The 27,490-nt window shown below is 38.0% G+C and overlaps 1 protein-coding gene and 1 long non-coding RNA gene across 2 annotated transcripts in view; one reads left to right on the plus strand and one right to left on the minus strand.

The window, feature by feature from the left end:
* LOC140847386 (uncharacterized) overlaps positions 1-27,490 on the minus strand; it is a 609,000-nt gene that overhangs the window by 290,346 nt on the left and 291,164 nt on the right. The window lies entirely within an intron of this gene.
* Positions 5,748-9,539, plus strand: DDX53 (DEAD-box helicase 53). Its single transcript, XM_073228021.1, is given in 7 exon segments — positions 5,748-5,786; positions 7,789-7,891; positions 7,894-8,237; positions 8,239-8,689; positions 8,692-8,902; positions 8,904-9,229; positions 9,232-9,539. Coding segments are annotated over 7 exon segments (1,782 nt in total).

The raw sequence follows: 27,490 nt of genomic DNA on the forward strand, positions 1-27,490 counted from the left end.
ACTTTCCTTTTCTGAAGCTGCTAATGAATGGTTCTTGTTTCCTTGAGAATCTCTCCCTTACCCTATCCTCCCACATATTTTGAAAGACTATTAAAGTTCATTTCCTTCTAATATTCATGATAAGAAATCTTTCCTGAAATCCACTGGATCTTTCACAGAACAATCCCAGTCACTTGCTCATGAAATCTTGGCTTCCTAGAAGCCTTGTTTAAAAATTAAGACAGTGCCCTTCAGCTTTCAGTACAAGATGAAAAGTTCTCGGCCCATCACTGAAAAGTTCTCCAGTGGTCCACCTGTCTCTCATCCCAATTGCTTCCCTTACATGTTTCTCCATCACTCCATGAAAAAGGCCTTCTTGAAAGTCACTGAAAGTCCTGCCCCAAATTTAGCAGTCTACTTACCTCCTGGCCTTCATGAAGTATTTTGCATTGCATACCAGGCCTTCCTGACATGCTCTCTTGCTTTGCTTCCTATTATAATTCTCTTTTGCTTCTCTTGACTTTTTGTTTCTTCACTTCCTTGTCCTCTTCTTCTCATTACCTAATCATATGAATTCTCTGATTCCTTAAGATATCCTTAAACCTGTCTTTTGTTACTCTCTGTTTCTTCGGAAGAATATTCATCCTCTCAGTTCCAACTATAACTTCCATGCTAATTATTCTCGTCCTACCTCTCATCCTGCCTTCTCATCTGAACTACAGCCCCAAATCTCCACTCCTACTGAGCATTTCTGCTTGCACGTCCCCACACACGGCCACAAACTGGACAGGTCTGAAACCAAACTCCTCTACTTGTTCTACAAATAACTTCCTCTCCAACTTCCCTGTCAAATGGCTTCAAGATTCTTTGCTTCTGAGTCTCTAAGCTATAAGCTTGTGACCTCCTTGATTAAACATTCCTTTCAACCCATCTCTAGAATCAGGCGGCAAAGCAAGCATGTGTACCCCTAAACAGGAGTTTATGGAGGGGAAAAGGCCTTGAAGCTAATCAGCCCTGTGTTTAAATTTAGCTAAGTTATTTACCATATGTTTGCATAGACTTGGATGTATTGTGTGACATCTAGGAGTTTCGGTATTTTCGCATAAAGAAGGAAGAAAATACCTACTGTGGAGCTGCTGTGATGATTAAATAAGATAATGCCTTTTAAATGTTTGGCATATAGTAGGACTAAATACCTGGCATTGCTATTTAGATTCCTTCTCTTTCTAGCTCTTCCTTTCTCTGAATTATCACTGCCACACTCTGTTTAAGTCTCTCAGGCCAACATGCTTAAAATACCACTAGCACAGTCCCCATTCTTCACTGCACAACACTGCATCTGGCTTTCTCTGTAGTTTGTCCATTGCTTCCCTAATTAACATTGACAGTGTCACATGACTCCTTCATTCTAGCCTTTACCCCGACCTCCCAGATTCCTAAACCATATTAATTTGAAACTTCTTTGATTGTCTTTACCGATCCTGAAAGTTCCCTATTCCCTTCCCCTGATCTAAATTATTTTTCTCCATGTTCCCTTTCTCCTTAACCTGAATCTTCTATCCTTGCCCTCTCGGCTGCTTTCATCTCTTGCCTAAGGCCACAGTGGTTTCCTCCCTTGAAACTCCAACATCCTCCCATCTCTGATTTCACACCTCCTGGTGACAGATCAGACCAACACCCCTTATAGGCCTTTGCCTCAATTCTCCAGCCTCCCAGACCTCCCTCCAGCTCTTCTTGCCTGCAATTATGATTAATACCTAAAAGCATTTTGAATTGTGTTTATTTGCTAATGTGCTAGATGAACACTTATAATTCCTTGGTTTTCACGTACCAGTAACATTTCAAAGTCAAACCTGGCTACTGGCATTAGTTTTACTTTTTTTTGTCTTACTAAAAATCTTTAAAAATCATCTGTAATCCTCATTTCATTTTCAAAAGGGCATTTTACCAAAAATAGAAGGACATGATGTCAGAATAAAATGTTTTTAATTGAATGAATTTAGGTTTATGAAAAAAATTTTTATTATCCTTAGTTTTTTTTCACTTTGATGTGGACCAGAAGAAACTGCATCAGGGCAATTCTTGGACAGGCATTTGGGAACATCCATAATTATCTCTATGTACCCACTGTTTTCATAACATGGCTAATTGAGATTTGGAGAATTCCTACCATGATCCAAGTAGTGTAAATATGAGTGTGTCTCTGTGTGTATGAGATAGGTATTAGTATGTCACTCTACAGATAGCAGAGCCACGGCATAAGAAGCTTGAACTTGCTCAAGGACTCACAGCTAACATGTAGTAGAATTGAGAGTTGAACCCAGTTATTTAGGCTCCAGTGTTCTTGACCACTACCCCATACTGCTGCCACTTTTTTAGACTCTACAGTATTGAGACTGGTTCTGTGCACAAAGTCAACATGCCAATATGTTCAATGATGATGGCAGCTTTTGCCATAATGTATCACATTTGCAGAACAGAATGGCCAGATATATATCATCCAAGTAGACCATTTCTATAGGTATTTATAAACTGTAAAGGGCTATACCAATGTAAAATCAACTATAATTGTTATAATCATCAATGCTAACTGGAATTCCACAAGTCTAGGTCACCTTAGATCATCACAGAAGGTTTATTAAATAAAATACCATTAAGACTGTTTCTAAGGAAGTCCCACCTATGAGAACACTTTGGGCCATCAACATAGGAACTTATCTACAGCAAAATTTTGTAGAAATTAGAGTGGAAATAAGCTCAATTGACTTCCTGCCATATTTGACTCTCTTACTATTGTCAATAAGTTTAAGTATAAAGTAAGGGACCACCCTAAGCAAAATGGTGAAGAATGTCCTAACACACTCCTGTCTTTCCTTTCATTCTCTTTCCTCTTACCTTCGGACATACTTTGCTAGAAACTCAAACCCTTCCTTTTTTGCCTCCCTCTGCCCTATAAGAACCTCTTAGCCAGCTGCTCTACTAGATGCATCTAACTGACACACTTTTGTGTTCTATTTTTTTCAAGAGCAAGTTAATAAGGTACCACACCGTAAACCACAGGGGTAAATGTCTAATGGGAACATTTCAGACATAAGAGGTAAGCCTGTTGCACAGATACGTGAAGCAAAGAATGTCACGCTGATGGCCCTTAACTTAGGTAACAATCAATTTCTCCAACTGATAAGGCCAATCATAGATGGTAATGAATGACCCTGAAGGCACAATCTCACTCAGTGCCTGCAATAGCCACAAAAAGTATGTTCCATCCCAGTAATTCACTATGAGTTCCACTTTAAAGTGCACTGCTCTTGTAGTCAATTTTACAGCTACCCTCCTCCCCACTCTATGACTTTCCTTGACTTAATTTTCATGGCTTCATCTATTCTTCCACATCACTCACATAAAACAAGAGGAACAGAAACAAGTCACTTCACAGTAGCAGAATAAGAGCCCTTCTCTGCAAGCCAAGAAATGGTTCTCAATTTATACTCTTAAGGACGGGTGAATACTTTTGGTTAAGTCCAGAAGGATTTTAGGGCCTCAGTTTCCTTCTCTCTATAATATAAGAGAGGAACAAGATGGCCTCTGACATATCCAACACCTCTGGAATTCTGTGGTTCCGTAACACGTAGTTATTACTCAAATTAAAGATGAGGCATAAAGACATAGAGAAAGCAAAACATAGCATACTCTTCATTAAGTAAAAGCCACATCTGACTAAGCAAATTTTCCATTTTAATATTTAATGAACTAAAAGATACTGGGAATGCTTTAAAACTCCTAGTATAATACATGGAGAAGTGTAGAAGAGTCTTAATGTGATTTGGTCAGAGGACATCTGGTTGAACAACCAAATGGAAACAAAATTCATTAGATAATCTATATTCATCCAGAGTAGTGTTTTCCAAATATATTACAAGGAACATTACTAGTCACACAAAATATTAATAAGAATTATGCTTAAACAGGAGGTAGGCCTCTGAGGGTCATCTGGACTTAGTAACTTGCTTCCAAAGAATAGAGTATGTAAAAAGAGAAATAATTTTATAGTGGGAAAAACAGGGTAACACGATTTAACCAAGTGACCAAGATTAACATTACCAATGACACATCATGTTACATCAGTTATGATTCCCCTCCCACCTCCAATACAATGCGATAAGAAGGACATGTCATTTCCATGATATTTTCTTCAAAACTCCATGACCCAAATCTAATCATGAGAAATTATATCAGGCATACCCAATCTGAAGGGCATTCTGCAACATAACTGACCATTTACTCCTTAAAACTGACCAGGTTATGAAAAATAAGGAAAGACTGAGAAACTGTCACAAATCAAACATGACAGCTAAATGCCATGTGGCATCCTGGACTAGATCCTGCAACAGAAAAAAATACATTAATGTAAAAGTGGTGGCAAAATGTCTGGAGTTTGGTTAATATTAACACACCAATGTTGATTTCTTATATTTGACAAATGTACCACGGCAACATGAGAGGTAAGATTAGAGGATCCTGAAACTGGATGAGAGTTTATGGGAACCTCTTTTACTACTTGTGTAACTTTTCTGCAAATCTAAAATCGTTCCATAAAAAAAGCTTAGTTAAAATATTGAGAAGAGGTTCCATTGGCAAAGTCTTAGGAAACTTTGGGTTCAACAATGCCCAATGGAGTTTCTTGATTCCTGTAATTACCAGAGCCTCTGCACTACCTAATTGTGCATTGTGACTCTAATAGAGGGGACAGAGGGTACTGTATTTCTCAAACTTATTTAGCCAGTAACCTTTTATTTTTTTTCAAAAAGCATCTTTCAGGAAAAGTGCTGACATACAAGGTTTTTCCTAATGTGCCAAAGACTTTTACCTCTATACTTCCTACTTTCTATATCCTACCATGTTCAAATTTTAATCAGCACCTTTGGCTATAAGGAGAAAGATGTCGTGAGCAGTTGATCGGCAGATGACTTGAAACTATAGAGAGGATAATACAATGACTGAGAGAATCAGCATGAAAATTATATTTAATAGGCTGCTTCAATTGACCAACTTAGCAGGATGAATATAATGGGATAAATATATAGCCTACTTTTAGTTGAACAAAGGAAAAAAAACAAAAATAAATTATTTAAGTACAGGATGAGGAAGAATGGACTTAAATGTCCATCATGTTCCTTTGAGTAGCTTTGCAACTTAGGAGTTCATAGGGAGAAGCTGTAGAACTGTCATGCTCCGTGAAGAGGACCTCCTCATACAACGGTAAGGCCATTTCTTCAGACTGTGTCATTTAGTTCGATGTGCCACATCACAAGAGGTCCTCAATGAACCATTTCCAAAGGAGAAGGAACAGGATGGTATGCACCTTGGAAACCATGTCATATCAAGAAACGTTGAAGAAACTAGGAACTTTACCCTGATGAACAGAAACCTTAAGGGGATTTGACAGTGGCCCTTAAGCATATAAGGGGACAAAGAGAATCAAAGCTATTCTGTGTAACTTCAGAAGTCAGGAGAAGATTGCTGCTAGGGTGTCTTCTATGTTGCACCTAATAAATGACTTCTACATAGCCTTCCAATGCCAAGATCTCTGAATCTGTGAAACCATCAGGAAGAAAAAAAATTAAGAGACACTGAGAAAATTAGCAAACTATTGAAAACACTCCCTAAGGTACCTTAGACCCAATTCTACCTCTCTTCTAAACAGCATCCCTGAAATAATAATGAAACCGCCTTAGCAAATGTTAGTTTAGTGAAGAATCAAAGGCAAAATGCCGTCCCTTAAGTGTGTACTCAAGAAACTTCTGATGGTATAATTTGAGTTATAGAAGAGGACAGGGAAATGATGCTTTTATTAACACCAAGTATTATTGTTACTGAAAAAGAAATTTACCAAAATAAATACACAAATATGTAAATAAGTTGATTTTTTTAAATCCACCATTTTTTTCCTCCTATGAAAATAACTGGCTTATAAAAAAGACTACATGGATAAGTTAAAGGCCTGCTTCAAGTCTGCTTCGATGCTGAGCCAGAACTAGTATGAGGTGAGCCACTGAGGCACCCAGAACACAAAAGTTGAGGAAACACACTCTCAAGGTCCTGTAAGTGTCTTTAAGATCAGTCCCTAAATTGGACAGCTACATGTAAGAGAATGAAACTGGATTATTGTCTAACCCCATACACAAAAGTAAATTCAAAATGGATCAAAGACCTGAATGTAAGTCATGAAACCATAAAACTCTTAGAAGACAACATAGGTAAAAATTTCTTGAATATAAACATGAACAATTATTTCCTGAACGCATCCCCTCAGACAAAGGAAACAAAAGCAAAAATGAACAAATGGGACTACATCAAGCTAAAAAGCTTCTGTACAGAAAAGGACACCATCAACAGAACAAAAAAGCATCCTGCAGTATGGGAGATATATATTAGTAAATGACATATCCAACAACGAGTTAACATCCAAAATATATAAAGAACTCACATGCCTCAACACCCAAAAAGCAAACAACCCTATTAAAAAATGGGCAGAGGACCTGAACAGACACTTCTCCAAAGAAGAAATTCAGATGGCCAATAGGCATATGAAAAGATGCTCCACATTGCTAACTATCATGAAAATGCAAATTAAAACCACAATGAGATATCACCTCACACCAGTTAGGATGGCCACCATCCAAAAGACAAACAACAACAAATGTTGGCAAGGATGTGGAAAAAGGGGAACCCTCCTACACTGCTGGCGGGAATGTAAACTAGTTCAACCATTGTGGAAAGCAGCATGGAGGTTCTTCAAAAAACTAAAAATAGAAACACCATTTGACCTGGAAATTCCCCACCTAGGAATTTACCCTAAGAATGCAGGAGCCCAGTTTGAAAAAGACAGATGCACCTCTATGTTTATCGCAGCACCATTTACAATAGCCAAGAAATGGAAGCAACCTAAGTGTCCATCAGTGGATGAATGGATAAAGACAATGTGGTATATATACACAATGGAATACCATTCAGCCATAAGAAGAAGAAAAATATTACCATTTGTAACAACATGGATGGAGCTAGAGGGTATTATGCTCAGAAAAATAAGCCAGGAGGGGAAAGACAGGTACCAAATGATTTCCCTCATTTATGGAGTGTAACAATGAAGCAAAACTGAAGAACAAAACAGTAGCAGACTCACAAACTCCAAGAAGGGACTAGCGGTAACCAAAGGGGAGGAGGTTGGGGAGGGTGGGTGAGGAGAAAGGGTGAAGGGAATTGAGGGGTATTATGATTGGTACACATGGTGTTGGGGGGGTCATGGGGAAGACAGTGTAGCACAGAGAAGACAAGTAGTGACTCTGTGACATCTTACTACACTGATGGACAGTGACTTCAATGGGGTATAGAGGGGACTTGATAATATGGGTGAATGCAGTAACCACAATGATTTTCATGTGAAACCTTCATAAGAGTGTATATCAATGATATTTTTAGTTGATTGATAAAAAAATATAAATTTTTTAAATTTAAAATTAAAAAAAAGATCAGTCCCTAAGAGTGCATGTCACTTTAAATTTTGCATCAGAGGCACATGCTTGCCTCGCCCTAGTCCCAGCCCTGTGATTGGCCAAGCAATAAAAGCCCCTGATACCACATCAAACAGTGATTCCCTATGTAAGGCCTGCATAGCTACCTACTGGTGGTATAGTTGGTTGATCAAGACCCTGAAGAGAAAAAGGTCTCAGACCACATCATCACCCAATCCTAGGTAAGCGAGAGGTCAGCACCAACCTTGCCATTATCCAGCAATGGCCTGGGCCCTAGTGCAGAAGAGGGTGGAATCTAATCCAGGAGACCTCAGGGCCAGCAGGGGGCAGCAGAGGGGGCCGAGGAAGGGGCTGGAGTGATCCCTCCCGCTCTCAGGAACCACTCTCTGCTTTAGATTACTGAACAGCATGACGGGTGTGGTGATTGGTTGCAGTGGATAAAAAATAAAAGACATCCAGGGTATGACAAACACCAAAATACAGATCATAAAAGGTGATTCTGAAGTAGAGATAAAAATTTTTGGCACCAAGGACATGAAAGCAAAGGTCAAAGCAGCTACAGAAACTTTTGTTGAAAAACAAGAAGGAAGATACAATGGAGAATTCAGTGTAGATAAACCTGTATCACAACCCTCTGTTGGAAGAGACATAAACACAGACAGCGTTTTTAGAGAAGTTCAGCCATTGATAGATTGGGATCAAATTAAGGCAGAAGTTGTAGAGTGGGGAAAAAAGAAAATGGGCAGATTTACCACCAGTTAAGAAAAACTTTTACATAAAAATCAAAGCAATAAGCTCACTGTCTCAAGTGCAGGTGGAAACTGGGAGAAAGGAAATTTTCAACATAATGTGTGATGACTTGAAGGATGGTGAAAAACGTCTCTCCCCCAATCCTACTTGTAAATTTGAGGATGCTTTCCAACACTATCTCAAACTTATGAAAAGAATTTAAAAAGCAGGTTTTCAAATGCCAATGCCAGTTCAGTCACAGGCATGGCCAATTATCCTACAAGGAATAGATCTTATCGGAGTCGCCGAAGCTGAAACAGGCAAAACATGGTCCTATTTAATGCCTGGGATTATCCATCTCAATCAACTAATATCTAGAGAACAAAGGAACAGACCTGGCATGCTAATCCTTATGCCTACAAGAGAATTAGCTTTTCAGGTGGAAGGAAACATTCTAAGTATTCATATAAAGGTCTTAAAAGTATCTGTATACATGGTGGTGGAAATAGAGAGGGACAAATACAAGACATTACCAAAGGGATAAACATCATTATTTCAACTCCTGGATGACTGAACAATCTGCAAGTGAAAAACTTGGTCAACCTAAGAAGCATAACCTACTTGGACTTAGACGAGGCAGATAAAATGCTGGATCTTGGGTTTTCGTCGACTTGAGCAATCTTATTTGAGAAAGCCTACGATTGTTTATGTTGGTACTCTGGATCTAGTTGCTGTTAATACAGTGAAGCTAAATATAATTGTTACTGCAGAAGAAGAAAAATGATCTCTTATCCAAGAATTCCTACACAGCCTGTCACCCAAAGACAAAGTCATCGTTTTTATCAGCAGAAAATTTGTTGCTGATGACTTATCAAGTGACTTAAGCATTCAAGGCATACCTGAGCGATCACTGCATGGTGACAGAGAACAAAGTGATCATGAGCAAGCATCAGTGGACTTCAAAACCAGAGACGTGAAAATATTGACTGCTATGATTTAGCATCCCGAGGTCTCGATGTTAACAATGTTACACATGAGTATAATTACCGTTTCCCATGGAATACCAAAGAATATGTACACAGGGTAGGGCGTACTGGAAGGGCAGGAAAGACTGGCATATCGGTTACCCTTATGACTCAAGATAATTGGAAGACTGCCACTGATTTGATTAAAATTCTGAAAAGAGCAAATCAAAGTGTCCCAGAAGATCTTGCGACAATGGCTGAGCGCTATCATCAAAAAAAGACACAGGAAAAAAAATCAAGAAAATCTCAAGGAAAACCCAAGGAGTTTTTCTGACGTCTACACTGGAAAGTTGCACCCAACCACTGGAAAAGTCAGGATGTGTTAAAGATATGTCATATTCTAGGTACATAAGGAAGTGTTAGAAACATACTGGGAGTTTAGAGACTTACCCAATTCTTAAACACTGTTACTAAGCTTTCGGTATTGTGTATGTTCCTTAATAAAACCAAAGTGCTTTGAAAATGAGAGTGAGAGACCGTGGGAAAAAATGTTATGTGTTAGTCAAAATCTAGTTTCTTTTATAGCCTGCTATGTCCATCTGTGTCCTCTCTAAAAGACTTGGTAGAAGCCAACAATGGTGCTTTCCTTGCTTTAAAATAGTTGCACTAAATTGAAACACTTTTTATGAAGCTTAATCCAACCAAAATTTCTATTTTGCCCCAGTGGTTGGTGTCACAACAATCCCTAAAATATCTCCACTATCATCCCCTAATTTAAAAAAATTCATTAGAAAATGCATGTGAAATCTTCTAGAAGATTCCACAGTACTCTTTCACAGAGAAGCTAACAGAGCAGGGTGTCTGATTCCCTGGGATTCAGATCTTCATACAAACTCTATCACTAACCATTGGTTAAAAATTTGGTGGAGGTCATTTGTCTTCTGTAGGCCTTACTTTCTTCACTAACAAATTGGAATGATTACATTTAATAATTTTGGGATTCCCTTCACCTCTAAATTCTATGATATTATAACTAAAGTTGTATACCCCAGCCTTATATTACCACTTTATTTTCTAATCTAGGGAAAAACCACAACTTTGTGTAACAAATTGAGCACTGAAGCCCTTTTAAATGACCAGAATAGTGCATTCTTCCATTTTGATTTTTGTAATGTGACTTGACAAGTTGTCTGTTTTCTTTTCATCACACTTTATGTTTCAATTTGTCTTGAAAAGGTCAAAACTGCATATACACATAAAAGGAAAAATTAACAGGAAAGAAAAATATATAATGGGAAAAACATTAAAAACTCAAAGGACACTTCTGCCATAGGAACCAATTTTAGTAAAACTCCTAATTTATAATTCTAATGTTTTATTTAGAAACAATATGCATCTTCTCACATTGCAAGAAGAAATCCTCACAGTGATGCTAAATTTTAAAATACAGGGTTTATGAGAACATTAGAATTAGTCAAGCCTTAAAATTTCTGACAAAATGAAAAATGAATGCAACAATCTTTTTCGCCAGTACCACTCAGCCATAACTACAACAATAAGTCAGAAATTAAGTGAAATAAAGAGGTAAACACTCAAGGTATGGATGTCTGAGGTTTAAAGTCTAGCTTTAAAGGCTCTTTATATAGGCCTCAATATCTGTTGGCAAAAATTAGTAACAATGGTTATTAACATTTGTAAGTGTCTGATATATACCCAGTGCTTTATTACTTATAATCATTATAAAAAACAATCAGAAGGTGATCTTATGCCTATTTTGTAGAGGATGAAGCAAGGTCAGAGGAAGAAACAAACTTCCCTAAAGTCACTAAATCTAGTTAAAGAGGAATTCAGTGATATTATAACCCAGACATGCCTGATTCCAATATTTACATCCTTTTCATTTCAATACAGTTACTATGTACAAGACTGTATGCTTGTCTTCAGGTTGCCCATGTGTTCAAATTTAGTGAAATAGAAAGGCATGCGCAAATGTGCTCTAATGCAAAAGCAGCTATAGCAGAACCCGTGATAGCAGCTCATGTGGCCTGCTCCTGTTCACTCAGGGAGAAATGATGAATGTTTAGCAAATTGGAGTGAATGTTATTTGCCAGAATTTTTCTTAGGGGCAAATGCTATATTTGTTAGAGAAAAACGTAGCAATTAAACCACTTGACATAGTGAGGTTCTTCAATCATGTTCAAGAAACAACAACAGAAATTATCACTCAACATCTATGAGTCACAAAAGGAGAGAAACACACGTTTGCCCAAGAAAGGCCGGAGGAAGAGCCCCTGCACGGGGGAAAGGAGGGCAGAACTAGAGCACTGGCGCTGGCCAGGGCGCTTTAGCCCCTCCCCTCCAGGAGCCGGTTAACATATGCGGAGACAGCATTGGTTGCTTCAACCACGGGGGTGGGTAGAGGCCAGGGATGCTGCCAAACACCCTACAATCTACAGGACAGCCCCCACAAAGACAGAATTATTTGGCCCAGATCAGTAATAGCGCTGAAACGGAGAAGCTCTGTGAGAGCAGAAGCAGAACCAGACAAAACAAAAAACCCCAAATGCATAGCAACCAAAAAATGACTTGAGAGGGAAAAATAGAGGATTTTTAACTTATATCTTTTGGGTTATAGAGAATAAAACCCTATAACCTTCCTATCCTTGGCATAATCTGCATCAGTGGTTCTCCATCAGGGCCAATTTTGTCAGTGTCTGGGAATAGATTTGGTTGTCCCAACTCGGGGGAGGGGGATTGGCATCTCCTGGGTAGGGCCCAGTGGGGCTGCTGAGCATCACACAATACACAGAACAACCTCCAAAACAAAAACATTACATGGCCCCAATGTCTGTAGTGCCATAGTTGAGAGACCGTGCCATAGATTTAGCAAACACCTCTCCCTCAAATTCACTTGCAAACCAAGAAGGGAGTTCAGCAAAGAAAACAAAAAGGATACTTAGTTCTTGTGCATAGTTCAATATAAAACTGTCCACCAACTTGCTTATCTTTGGTATAAGCTGCATCAGTGATTCTCAGCTGGAGTTGAATTCGCACCCTAGGGGACATTTGGCAATGTCTGGAGACATTTTTGCTCATCCCACCTCAGCAGCAGGATTACTGCTGGCATCTAGTGGGTACAGGTCATGGATAAACATCCTGTCATGCACAGAATAGGACCCTACATCAATGGATTTTTCAGTCCAAAATGTCTAAGGTACTGAGGTCAAGAAACTGGTTTACATCTACCAACTAAGTTTTTGTGAGTGAATTTTTTTTTTTAGAAATTCAAAGAAATACTGCATTCTGGATCAAATCGCAACAGAGTAGAAGCAGGGCACTGAGCATGCACTGATGCAGGAGACAAAGTATGAGGATTCAGCTGACTTCAGAGTTACTCCTATAAAATGCTTAGCCTGGTGGTTCACATTCAGAATATACTTAACAAATACTAGACCATTTCTACCCCTGCCTCTCTGATCACCTATTATATGATGCTTGCTCCCAATTCTGGGTGCTCTTACAGGGCTTCCCCCCTTTGGAATGCCCTTTCTCCTTCCTCTCTGCCAGGTCACATCAGACTCACCACTCTGGGTCCAGCCAACATAGCACATCTTCCCCAAGAGCCTCTCTGCTCTGCTCTATTTTAAGATTTGTGTAGCTCTCATGATCTACCAATAACGTTGCCATTTGCACTCTACTGGTTTGCATCCCTCAAGAGGCAATTTCGAGAAATCCAAATTTATTCATGGAAACTACACTCTCAACTGTTTCAGGATGTACCATTTAAATTTGCTTTATACTCTATGATTGACAAATCATCAAAGAACTGTCCACAGTTCATCTGCATGAGAAGCTTGAAAACAATAAAGGTGGAATCTTTAAGTGAAGAAAGGAAAGTCTATCCCAAAACAAAACAAACCAAAAATTTTTAAATGCATCATATGTACATACATATATACACACCAGGACAACTGACTGGCCATAAAACTCCTACTATTTTAAAAAGTCCCCACTAGATTCTTGCCTTTTATTAAAAAATAAAAGAACTTGAAGCTCTCATAGGCAAATAATTTCTGATATCAAAGTGGAAAAAATTTTTAACATAGAGACAACCACTGAAAATTAAGGTACACATTGACAGGTTTTAAACAACAATAAAAATGAAATGTCAAAAAATACCATAAAAGGTAAAGGAAACACCAAAAAAAAATTTTAACTATATAACATAATCATAGCTATTTATATTTAATATCTAGTTTTTTACAAAGAAAAAATAAAGTATGAATTCCAAAATATATAAAATTAGGCTGTGATTAGGAAAAAAAAATCTGGAAATACTTAATAATAGTTAGGATGTAGGGAAATAAATGTTGATAAATTATAATTTGTTAAAATTATGTTCCTTGGAGAGATAGTTGAGGTTATATATAAAATCTATATATGTTTAGTAGACCTTGAGCCAGTAATATCACTTCTAGACATTCACTGTAAGGAGATTATCACATATGCATTCCAAGATGTATATGCAAGGCTATTTATCATAGGGCTACTTAAAGTAATTACATTTTAAGAAAAAACCCTGAAAGTCCAATTACAGAGTATTATTTAAATAAATTGCAACTATCTATTCCTGATTTGAAATAGTAGAAATCATGTTCTTGAAGATTATTTAAGAGTATGAGGGAAAGTAGTTTATGAAATCATCTCGTTTGTTTTTAGAAAATTATAATGGTCCATATATCTTTATAGAAAATACCAGATGAGATGGACACAAAGAGCCACACATTAATGATAACCAAGTGTTCTACATTATGGAATTATAGGTGGTTTTAATCCATTTTATTTCCTAAAATTTTTACAATATCACTTTTATTATATAAATGACATTGACCATAATTTTTGAATAATTGATTCAAAAGTAAGTTAGTGAATAACTAAATGACCAAAGAAATTAATTCAAGAGGCATTGTAGTTGAAGGTATTCAAAATATAAGCATCCTTTCTACTTCCCCCATTAAAATGTAAACATCATTAATAGAAGATTTGTCTCTTTTACATCACTGAATTTTAAGTGCTAAAAACAATGCTCATGGATTATATAGTAGGAACACAGTAAACATCTGAACAAATCAGTAAGTGAATGAATGAAAATAAGTGCATTATTCTATTTTCATTGAGCAAAATAAGCTTTTTCTATTTCTGTTCCCTGTTTTGTCTGGTAACATCTGTTGGCCTATACTTCAAGTTCTGTTTAATAATAAAAATAATGTTGTGTTCTTATCACACACAGAGAAAGGAATACAATGAAATGTTAGGAGATTTTGGGTATATCTGTTCCCTTGATTGGGGTGCTTGCATATGTCCAAATTCATCAAATTGTACAAATTAAATATGTGCATTTCTTTGTATATCAGTAATAGCTCAGTAAAGCTGTTCATAAAAAAAGAAAGACAAGACTGGAATACAGCTTCCAATGCAGAGATCTGTTGTCCCTTCACATGTGACCTATGGGTATTCCAGTTCTGTTTTTTTATTTTTGTTTTTATAATTTATAAGGATTTCAGGTTCAGGTTTTTCTAACTCTTACATATCAAAATAAAAAGTCAAAAATGATCAGATGATATTATTGTCAAAACAGACAAATGATATCGTGGTACTGCTGAAGAACATGAATCCAGCTTCATTTAAAAATACCAACTATATCTGTAAATATACTCGTGTTTGTCAGTGGTTAGAGACAAATTTGTCATGTTAAACCTAAACATTAGCAACAGTTGTCTCTGGGGAGTGAAGTTGGGGAAAACAGTCAATTATGTAGGTCTCTTAGTTCTGTAATAAAAAGTATTTTAGGTATGAATGCCAGAGATGGCGTATGTGCATTATCAAGACTAATTCTAAGACTTGAACACTTCAGCTTCTTTTCCAAGAGCACACACTGCAGAATCTCACAGAAATCTACTTTTGTGTAGAAATAGCATTTGTGGGTTCTTTTTGGTTTTACTTGAACAATTTGGAATTATTTTCTTTTTAGGAGGCAGCATATAATTGCATGGAAAGTAAACAAGAAAAAACAGAATTAATGCTGTCTGTGTAAAGAAATAGCTTTCTAATGCCATAAAATAAATGAGCAAGAAGAGGAGAAAGGGGACGAGAAGATGATGACTTGTTGTTTGTGCCACAGCAGCACAAGAAGGGGCACGTTTATCTCATTTTACAGGTCAGGAGACAAATGCTTAGAGAGGTCACGTAGCTTTCCCAAGTTCAAACAGTAGGTAAGGAGTAGAGCCAACTAGCTCTGTGCAAAAAAATTATATACTGAATAAAGAACCAGGATGGTGTACAGAAACACAGGAGGGGGGGAAGATATCACTAGAGAGAGCGTATGGGTACCGCATTTTGCATCAAAAAAGTACCCTGTACAGATACTTTCACACTAGGCAATGTTTTTCTGATTCCTCTCCCCAGGCCTGGAGTGTCTGCATCTTTCTAGCACTGGTGAAACCTGTGTGCTAAACCAAAAGATTAAAATGGCAAAACTAAAATCATTATTAATGCAATCAGAATTTTTAGAACTCCTTTGAAAATATCGGTCTAATCAGTTTGGTTGTATATCTGTTCACTTGAACATTTAGTAAACTATGAACAACAACAACAACAAAGAAATTATATATATATATAAAATATACATGAAAAACTACAATAAAGCCTTCATAGTTCTGGCTGGGAGTACAAGATAAAAGATAATCAATTCACGACCTCTAATGTCTGAATTTCTGGGAATAAAATTATAAAGTGCCACCTTAGGAATATTTAGGGTGGCAGACACTCTTGATTTACCCATCCCACCACCACCTCCCTCCTAACCCCGTTCCTATTTCCTGGGATAAACCACTTCCCATTATTAGGCTGAAAAAGCCAGAAATTCCCTTGCCTAGCCTCCCCTGCAGCTAAAGCTTAGGCCTGTGACTCAAACCTGGCCAGGACTGACAGGTAACTCTGCTTGCCAACTTTAAATAAACATCTTTCTCCCTTAAAAACAGAGGCATGTAAGGATAAACTCTACTTCCTGCTTTGCTACACAGTTGTGTGAAGACCTGAGGTTGTGGCGGTCCATTTTAGACAATGAGGAAATAAATCTGGGGACCACCAACATGTAAAGCATGACGCAAAATACATTTGGAAAGCACCTGGATCCTGGATGGTATACCTGCGCTGCTGAAGTAAACCTTACGTGGCAGCTATACAGATAACAGAGATGTGCTGCTCAGATCTCTGTTCAAGAAGAGCTTGCTGGTCAGTCACGAGGAGTGCAGGTTGCTAAAAGACCCCAGATGCAAACAATCCACAGAAGCACCTGAGCTGGGGCCAGGCTCTTCCAGGAAGTCCTAGCCAATAACTGAGCACACTGGGGTGCTCAGACTTGGTCATATCTGCCCAACATGGACTCCTCCATGGGCTATATCCTCGGTAGAGCTCCCTGTCAGGCTGGCTGTGGGTTTCTCAGTGTCTCACTGCAGTCTTTGGCTTTTCCTAGCCAATCCTTCTTCCTTTCACAGCTATCAGCTATGAGCTATGGTCAGAGGGTTTCTGTGAGTACTCCTGGTCCTTTTCCTCTTTATCTTTCATAGGCATTACATCCAATAAATACTGGACCCAACAAATACACCCAGGAATCCCCTATTTCTGACCTTCACATTACATGAAATACTGTCTTTATCATTTAAGTCATTATTAGTCAAGTATTGTATTGCCAGCAGCCCAAAACATCTTAACTGATACACTGGAAAAGTAACCACATAATACCATGTGTTGACACAGTGGATTATCCATTACTGCTAAGAGGCTCCAATGGTATGTCCTTCACTAGGATGAGAATTGACTATAATAGGCAAATTAAACTCTTCCCCTGGATGTTTATTGAATGGGGACACTAAAAACACAGGATTCTATAGGGAATTGCTATAATTTGATAAAATCTTGGAAGCATTTCAACAACGCTCCAACTTTCAAACAGTCAGCAGCAATTAGAGATGGAACTGAGAAACCAGCAGAGTAGAAAACTTGACCAGCAGTCTCATAAAGAGATCCAATATGAAGGTCATCTGAACCAATAGCTTCAACAGCATTCACACTCGGCTGCACCTGGAGTACATCACTGGCTCTGAAAAATTTGAAACGTAGTGGACCAGAGAATTTCTTGCAATCAACAACACAGAGGGGCTCAGGGTGAATAATTGTATTTAATGGAGATATACAGCCAAAAGCAATGGAAATCTTCTCTTGAACACAAGGAAATTTTTTTTTTCACACATAAGGGGACTAAGCAGAGAGGAATTGAAAGGCCATCTTTGTTTTTCCATCTGAGCTTGAAAATCCAATTTAAAAAATAACAATGAGCAAGTCGTTTCTAAAAGGAATATCGAGAAAGTCAGGAAACATTTCTCTCCCTCTTCCCTCCATTCCTGTAACCCACATGCCCTTCCCTTAATAAAAAAAATGGTAATTCAGGATTTCTTGATGTATCAATTGGATAAAAATCTATAATTGAGTGGATAGATGGAAGAACACATCCTCTCTCTGTATGCCAACTCCTCCATTTTACTTCCCAAGTACCACAGAAGCTCCTCGGTGCCACACAAGTTCACAAAATTGCCTTCATGTTTGACATCTCCTCACCTAGCACACCAAAGACAGTGCAAGCCTGTTCTGGCTTTCCAGCCAGTGTAACGGTTACCCTTCACGCCCCTTTGCCTCCTGCGGACTTCTGTTTTCTTCTAGTCCTTCCAACAGGGTAAAATGCCTGCCATGATGCTTACCTGGTTTAATGAGGTCCATCCCATCATCCAAAGCTTGCAATCTGTGGTACATTCCCAGCAGTAAGTATTCTGATGTGTTTTAGGGGTCCTGATTAAAATTTCAATTGGAACCCATTTCTCATATCCAGCAGAATTACTTTTAGGCTTGTGTCCTGTGAGGACCCATATGGTATTTTATGTAAATGTTTTCATTTTCTCTGGAATCAATAAATGTGGCCTTGTCCTCTCTTTCCAGGCAGTTGTGGGGGGGGGGGTTGTGTGTTTGTAGGCTTCTCCTATGACACAGACCCTCTTTCACAGTGCCTTCCCATGAAGCACCATATAATATTCCATTTTAACTTTACTCTGTCATGGATAAGAGAATGTAAAATGGTGGTAACTAAAGGGAATTAGAGTTTTCTGCTTCTGGCCAAGAGTCTCCTCCTTACCCCACGCCTCCTTTCTATAGTACACACTGGCATACACACGTGTGTGTGTGTCCAGTTTTGCTGAGAACACACAGCCTGCCTCACCACTACCTTCTCCAGACCTCACTGTCCTTCAGAGCTCAGAACACTATGCATAATATGAAGCATAAGCTGAACTTACTGTTCCTGTAGAAGAGGGACAAAGCTCTTTCCCCCTTTTTGGAAGATACCGGTTGCTGTCCCCAGATTCAAATATAATGTAACACTTAAGGGTATGTCTTAGGAGTCGGAAAGCCCCTGCAAATGTGAGTCTCAGCTTGGCCACTCACAATCACTTACGTGAATCTGGGTAGGTCACATAAAGTTTTGGTTTCATCAGCTGTAAAAGATGGATGGCAACTTTAATTTTACTTCATGAAGATTAGATGATATACATATAAAGCACCCAGGATAAAAGAATATTAACATTATACTCAATAGTTTTTTAAAACAGGATAAGATAGTATGGGGAGATGACAGTGACGCTCAGGCCAATTCAACCTAATTGTCTCTCCCACAAATTAAAATGTTAATGTACTACAAAAGATTCCCCAAAACATGATAGCTTTGTTTGGAGAGGTGTTTCTACAGAGAGGACACTTGTTGGGTCCCTCTACCTGTAGAACATGTATGTTTCTTGACCTGTTTCTCTCTACATGGCTGTTTCATTCTTCCCCCTTCACAGACTGCCTTTTGCTCTTTCTCCATGTGCATGGTAGAAGATGGCTGATTTCACAACTCTCTGGTTTACATTACATCTGTTTATGACCTCAGTCTAGACTGGCTCAGCTCCAAGTTCACATCTCTATAAGAGATCTGATTGGTCCAATTTGGATGAAATGTCTACTCATAGTTCAAATAAGTGTTATGGGTGGGAGGGCTGGTGGTAATGGAGCCCTCTAACAAAAACATAGCTGCTAGGACCCCATCCCTGTATTTAAGGGAAGGTAAATTTCAGAGAAAAGTGACCTTAGAAGCTACAGTATTACACTGTTTTCCTTACAAAGAAAGCTCATATATATTTATCATTTTATAGATACAGTTCGCAGCTCTAGTTGTCATGCAGAGACTATCAAAGTTCTTTTAGGCATTTCTCTACAATATGAGAATATTCATACAATCTAGAGATTCAACTCATTGGCCTATCCATCATTAAATATTTTTTCACATATTTTTTATCTATCCCATTTCTGGAAATATTCATAAGATCATCTGATGTGCAATTATCTACTTCTAATGAATTTTAATAGCCATTTTCCAAGGACAGTACTCACAATGACATTTATATCATTATAATATCCCAAACCTATTCTTTTTAAAATCAGAAACTGTTCAATTAATAAATTTTCATGTCTAAAATAGGACAACACAAATAACTTAACTTTATCTGCCCCCAAAACATTTTTACATGAAACAGTTTCATTATCATATTATCACATTTAGATATTTATATATTAGCACTAAAATATATGTTGGGTGTTAACACTTGTGATTTAGGCAACACAAAATTACTTTTTTGGTGCTATCTACTTTTCATATCATCCTAAATCACAAAGAAATTGATTTAAGGTAACTCTTTCAAGTACAACATAGCTTTTTTTCTTTATTTACCACAGATCTAATTCATTATCATATCTTGTTCATTTATTACTGATGTGTTATCTCAATATATCAGTTTTCTATGCTGAGACTTAAGTAGTCCATGTAGAAAACTAAATAAACATTAATCACATTGGCTGCTTCAGAAAATACCTTAGAGTACAAAATTGGATGTGCCAGAAAACATAAATCTTGAGATTATAGAGAGTATCACTTAAGGTCAAAGAACCTTGAAAAGAAGGAAAATAAACTGTGGTTAAATGTGGCCTAAACCGTTGAGGGAATGATGTTTCAAAGGCAAAATTGGCTGGTTCAGAGGAAAGATTTCATGAAATTTTTCATGCCAAATATTTTCTTTGCTATCATATAGATAGCCCCTCTACATTTTTTGAGATATTCAACCATACAAGGTATTACGGTAGGGCTAGGAGTTGAAGGTTTTTTTTCCCCCAGCTTTACTGAGATATAATTGACATATAAACTACATAACTTTAAGATGTACAGCATGTTGATTTGATACACTTATATACTGCAACATGATTAACACCATAGGATAGTTAAGACTTCGATCATGTCACATAATTATAGATTTCCTTTTTGTGGTGAGAACATTTAAGATCTATTCTCTTAGCAACTTTCAAGTGCACATTATACTACTATAATCACCAAGCTGTTCATTAGATCCTCAAAACTGACTCATCTTTAACTGGAAGTTTGTACCTTTTGACCAACATCTCCTAACTTCTCTTACCCTGAAGGATTTATATACATCCTGTCAATCCCGGTTCTAAACCCCAGAGGCTCCTAACTCAACCATAATTTTGTGTGGAGAAAAGAAGAAATGGCCCAGACTACTGGTTTTACATGCTTAGATTGCCAGGACAAATGGTCACCAGCACTGGAGTCAGGGCCCATTGTTTATTCGGAAACCTAACTCTGTAGGTTTTCATGACAAACCACGGTTCCATGAGCTGGAAGAGAAACCCTGGGTCTAAATGAAATGCTTATGCTCCTGTGCAAAATCTAGCAGAAGCAAGGATATGGCAACTAGTTGGACTTTGGAAAGATGGCCAGCAGTCCTCCATCCTGTTGCCTTACCGAGCACTAGCAACATGAGGAAATGTGCCTGCACAGACAAAGCCCGTGTTTGGAGTGGGGACAAAACTTCCGAAATATGGGGTCTCTGTCAAGTAGACACATGCCAATCTAGCACCTGTGCCCTAGTTCATCTCACTCTGGAGTGTGCAAAGAACACATTCTTTATTCTGCCAGCAATCCCACCATTTGACCACCTGTACTCCTTGAATAGCAGATCATGTGGCCTGAGAGACCAGGGGCCTCCAGGGATATGGTCACTAAACAAATAGCCATTGTGACACTGGTGTCTAACCATGTTCCTGACAGTAGTGGGAAGAGAAGGCTGCCTCTGTGAGGCAGGGCTGGGGTCTCTCTCTCTTCTGGTACTTACGTAATAAAAAACTCTCTGGCTGTGAAAGCAAACAGATGTGGGTCCAGTACAAGCTCTACCATGTTACTTTATTCCTTTTCAAAAATAAAGAAATACACAAAGCATTTTAAACATAACAGACATCTACACCTAAATTTAGCAAATGTTGATATTTTGTCACATTTACTTTGTTAAGAAATTAAAGATTACAGAGAACGTTAAAATTCTCCTATGTTATCCTATTTCCCTTCCTTGCACTTCGGGGACAACTACTCTCTTGAAGTTGGTACATATCATTCCCATGTATATTTTATATGTTTACAACTGTAAGTGTGCCCACAGCAATGCCCATAAACAATATATAGCACTATTTTTCATGCTCTAAATTTTATCGAAATGGTGTCACACCACATGAATTATTTTGAATTTTGTTTCTCATTATGTGTAAAATTTAGCAAAGCTGATTTATATAGATCTGGCTCATTCATTTAAATTGCTGAATATCATGCCATTCTGAGAATGCACAGGTTTTTAATATTAGAAACCATAGTGAATATTCTTACACATATCTCTTTGTGCATGTATGCAGGTGTTTCTCTAAGGCATGTACAGAACTGATATTCAAATGCAATGTACCAATACGACCATGCCAGTCATTTGTAGTATATGTTTATTCTGATTGGTTGGTGCCTCTGATAGCAGTTATTAAATATGTTGAATATCATCCCTGGCTATGCACCTAGAATAGTAACCACTGGGTCATAAAGTATGCATGGCTTCACCTTTACTAGGTATTACCAAGTAGCTCTTTAAAGTGGTTAAACCAACTTACACTCCCAATAGCAGTTTAATATGTGCATTCTTATTTCCCCACAGCTGATACTGTCAGACTTTTTAACTTTCACTGGTCCAGTGAGTGTGAAATGGTATCTTGCTTTAATTTGCAGTTTCCTGATGACCAATCAGATGCAACATCATCTGTTTATCAGCCATTCGGAACTCTCCTTTTGTAAATGGTCTGTCCATAGCCCTCAGTTCATCTTCTATAGGGCTATCTGTCTTTTTCTAATGGATTTGCAAGTGTTCTATATCAACTCCGCATATGAATCCTTTGTCCATCATAAGGGTTGCTAGTATCTTCTTGCCATCTGTTTTGCTTTCTTAATGGAGTTACAGAACCACCATTTTTTTTTTTTTTTGCTCTATGTATTTGGATAAACCATTGAGACTCTCAAAGTCTCCCTTTACTCATTTATAAAATGAGGATAATAATATCTTCTTCACAAGACTGCGGTAAACATAAACAATGAAACAGTAAGAATGCAGGGAAATGTTCAATAAATAAATAATAATTTCCTGTGGCCCTACCTTCAAAACAGAAGGGGAAACAAGAACCCACTACAGTGCAGATATCTTCACTGAACTATGATACGCCAAAAAAGAAATCGTGTGGATCCTTAAACAGAATGAGTTCACTGGATTATATAACTCACTCAATAAATATTTATTGAACCCTCTCTGTGTGCTAGGCATAGAATTAGAGTGGAATGCAAAACAGACCAAGGCTTGTCTAGTGGGAGCGAGGGAGACAACAAGCAGAAAAAGCATTATTTACAACAGTGTCTGGATGACTAAAACTAGCAAAGTTTAAGGGGATTACAAAAATAGAAGGGTTCATCTTTGGATTGGGTCAATTTTTGGATGGGCCAGAGAAGTCCCATCATGGCAGCACCTGAAGCAGAAGCCTGGAAGAACCGCAAAGGGAGCCCTATGAAGCAAGAATGTGTGAAGAGCTTGAGGCCCTAGCATACTTATCAATCAAGGAGAAGAAGGACACTGCGAGGAAATTGCAAGAGAAAGAGTGACAGAAGAGGTAACCAGGGACTGCAGCACGACCTTTGGCGGTCATGATAAGGATGCTGAATTTTATTCTAAGTGTGATGGAAGGTCCCTTAAGGGTTTTGCAGAGTCATGACATGTCATCAGTTATGTTTTAAAAGGATCCATCCAACTATAGGATGAAGAGAGGGCTACAGGAGTCAGGACAAGTAAGGAGACCATGGGAGGCTGTCTTTGTTGCCCTGAAGCTTTATGAAGTCATTCTGATTATGTCCCAGGACTCAAAAAAAAATGCCACTTTGAATTGAAATCTCAAATGCAGCAATGATGTTATTTCTATTTACTTTTATTGCAAAATCTATGTTTAACCCAGAATCCAGCCAAACATAAGAAATAGTAGCAAAAACAAGGGATGGAACAATAGTGCTGAACTCATTTACCTCTCATTTGCACAACTGCCAGTTTGTGCATTTTCCTTTGACTCAAAGAAATCAAGGCCTGTTTAGGATGGTTACCATCCATGGATTAAAATGTGTCAAATGGCTTGTATAAAAACTGTAATGACCCCATGATTATTCTGTGAGTATTATTACTTGGTAACATGGAGAGGTCATATCTAACTTTCCCTCTCGAGATAGCCTGGCTATCTGATAATAAATTCTCCCAATACTGTCTCACTCTCCAAGGTGTTCTAATTGATTTTTCTCCCTGTTGTTTAGAATCTAAGGCTATTTAATTAATGGGTTTCTTTTACACAAATAGAAAAACTCAGCATGACCAAAATCAGAATGGTCAACAGCTCAGCACTTCCCTGCCTCGCAGCTGTCACACCTTCTTAGGTGACTCCCCCAGCCTGCCTGCCAATCCACTCACACTGTGTTCTTCCAAAAGTTTCTGCTTCTGTATTGAAATCACCAGTTTGATTTGTTAAGAAATTATTCTGAGAGCACATCTCCACAAACTTTGATGTGAAAATGAATAACCTAGAGATCTCATTAAAATGCAGATTTGAATTTAGTGGAGCAGGGGTAGGGCCCCAGATTATTCGTTTCCCTTGAGCGGCTGATGCTGGTGATCTGAGGACTACACTTCAGTAGCAAGGTCCTAGGCTGAAGGCAACCACAGCTTTAAGTGTTATTAAAATATATATGCATATAGTTTCTTATATATAAAAAACACATATTATACACATCATGAATGCAATATATGTATATATATTTGGAGTATATTTAGAACCATTACTACCTGTGGATAAAGTAGTATCAAAAGGTGGGACTCCCTTGTCCCCTCCTGGCCTGAGTCAGCAGCTCTGTCCTCTCGCTTTCTCTCTAAATAAAAGCCTCTCTCATGCTCGCCTGAATAAAAAACAAAGAAGAAGAAGTATTAAATGGCTTGGGTAGAAAGTAGCACCATGATTTTTTTTTTTTTTTTGAGTATCATGATTTGATGAAGGGAGGGGTTAAGTCTCAACTTTCAAGTTCAAAACTTGAAAACACATCTAAGTATGGTCTGCATAATAATGTAATGGCACGGCAGGCCCTTTTGATGAAGCCACTCAGACTTGTCATTAGTGAAGAGAAGCCCGAGTCCCTTAATCATGACCCAGACTGTGGGAATTACACTGGGTAATTAGAGATTAAAGAGAATGGGAGTTTGCAAACGGAGGTAAATCAAACTAAACAGACACAGAACTCTTAGTTTGCCCTTGAGGCTATAGATAATCTCTTGACTCATGTGTCTTTGAAATGTTTTACAGGAATTTAGACCCCACCAGATGGGCCACCTCCTGACAAGCACTTAGACCCCAGCCTGGATGGAGCCAGAAGATTCCTGAAAAGTCCCCTGGCACCTCACCACCAACCAATCAGAAGATGGGCATGAGCTGATCACACACCCTGCAGCCCTTTCCCATAACTGCCTTTAAAAACTCCTGCTTGAAAGCCAATGGCAAGTCTGGGACCTTGAGCATGAGCTACTCATTCTCCTTGCAGGGCACTCTGCAAAACACACCCTCTTTCTTTCATTACGTCCTGATGCCAGTGTTTGGCTTTGCCGCACATCAGGCCAGTGGACCCACGTTTGTTTGGTTTGATAACAATAATAATTTACCATCTTACATTAACAACCTAAACAGCTATTTTCCCTATCAAATAAGATCTTTTTAGGAAATGGGGAATTTATTATTTGTCTTTGGTGAAATTTCTTCAAGGTCATTAACTCACAATGCTGTATATGCAAAACCCTCAGCCTGGGTTCTCAGAATATACTCCCAGGACCAGCAGCATCAGAATCACCTGGAAACTTTTTAAGATTACAAATTTCAGACTCAACCCCAAACCTACTTGGTAGGAAATGCTGTTTGTAGGGCCCAGCCATCTGTTTGAACAAACCCTCTAAGTGGTTCTGAATTTTGAGAACTACTATTCTACAGGACAAGTTGCTTTATTTCCACTTCCAGATAAATTACATTTACATGATTTTCTTAAATGCATAGAACTGATGAAAAAATAACACAAGTCCCCGAAACTTCATCTCAATACTGTTTTGCACATTTAAATGAATTAACAAATACAAACCTAGCATAAGGGGGAAGATGAATATAATTTCCCTACTATTTACAATATATCTTCCTTCTTTACTAAGGCAACTATTAGCTATTCATTGCATGAAAGAAGAAAGCTAAAATGTGACACAGACATTAACATTTAAAATTTTAGGCAATTTATAGCAAGAAGTAAGCTCTCTGGAGGCCAGCTTGATATTGCTTTGAGGGCCACTTCTCAATTTTTTATACAGAGACTACCTAGGCATTGTTCTTTTCTCATCTCAAAGTTTATTCCTCCTGGGAAGAATCCATTTGAACCATCCCTTCTATATAATTGACTATTTATATGCAGCTATTACTGGCGAACTTTACCCTCTGGAGGGCCAGTAGCCATTTGTGGGTTTGATTCTAGGATACTTTTATGATGAAATGTCACTAGGAGATGAGGATCTAACTATGGAACAACTCCAGACTGGTTTTCTTAAGGCTTCTATGCGAAAATGTCATCAAGTACCACACATAGGTCCATTTCAGTTCTGGGCCCTACAAAGAAAATGCTCTGAACTAACTGGTAAATTCCAATAAATTTCTAAGTGGGAGAGTTCCCCTGAGTTAACCTCATTACATTTAGTGCTGGCAGTGGCCCTGGAAATAACTAGAATAGTTTCATGTCATCATGTAGGATTAGAATCTGTAACATTTCAACATCAAATGCACTTCACAAATCACAAACATCTTTGCACTACATTTTAATCTGGACTTTTTTGGAAAGTTATATTTCATGTCCTAACTTTTGCTCACCTTTTACATTACATGTTTTCTGTACTTTTTAAATATATAACTATTTTTATTATAATCTCCTGAGAATTGGTTTATTAAATAACCTAACAAAAGGAATAAATTCATCTAACAGCTTTTGTGAGAACATAAATAATATTAATGGACAATTAAAGCAAAATTATTAATAAACTTGTGCTGGTTAATTTTATGTGTCAGTTTGGCTGGGCCACATGCCCAAATATTTGGTCAAACATTATTCTGGATGTTTCTGTGAAGGTTGTTTCTGGATAAGACTGACATTTAAATCAATGGACTTTGAAAAGAGAAAATAAATTACTTTATAATGTGAGTAGGCCTCATTCACTTAGTTGAAAGCCTGAATAGAACAGACTGAAACTCCTTCAAACAGGAAGAGGTCTCTGGAGCCACTGCACACTTCCCTGGGTCTTCAGTCTCCTGGTGTACCCTATCTTTTTTTTTTTTTTTTTTTAGTATCACCAAGCCTCCACAGTTATGGGAGCCAGTTCCTTGAAATCACTCACTCACTCACTTAATCTCTCTTTCTCTTTGTGTGTGTGTATGTGCATATAAAATCACTGCTGGATACAATGTATACTCTATGTTACATGTGTGTACATATGCGATGTTAACAGGAAATTATATGTACAACCTTATCTTTTCTTTTGACATTTAATGAAAAACAATCTGAAAAGTTTATCTGATAGAATTCCCAAAGTGAAAACATTCATTCTAAACCAGCCCCCATGGTGGGCTTATTGACTGATCCAGGGGCAATGCCCCTCCCATGGAGAA

Source organism: Manis javanica, chromosome X (genome assembly GCF_040802235.1).
Source record: "Manis javanica isolate MJ-LG chromosome X, MJ_LKY, whole genome shotgun sequence".
Taxonomy (NCBI): Eukaryota; Metazoa; Chordata; class Mammalia; order Pholidota; family Manidae; genus Manis; species Manis javanica.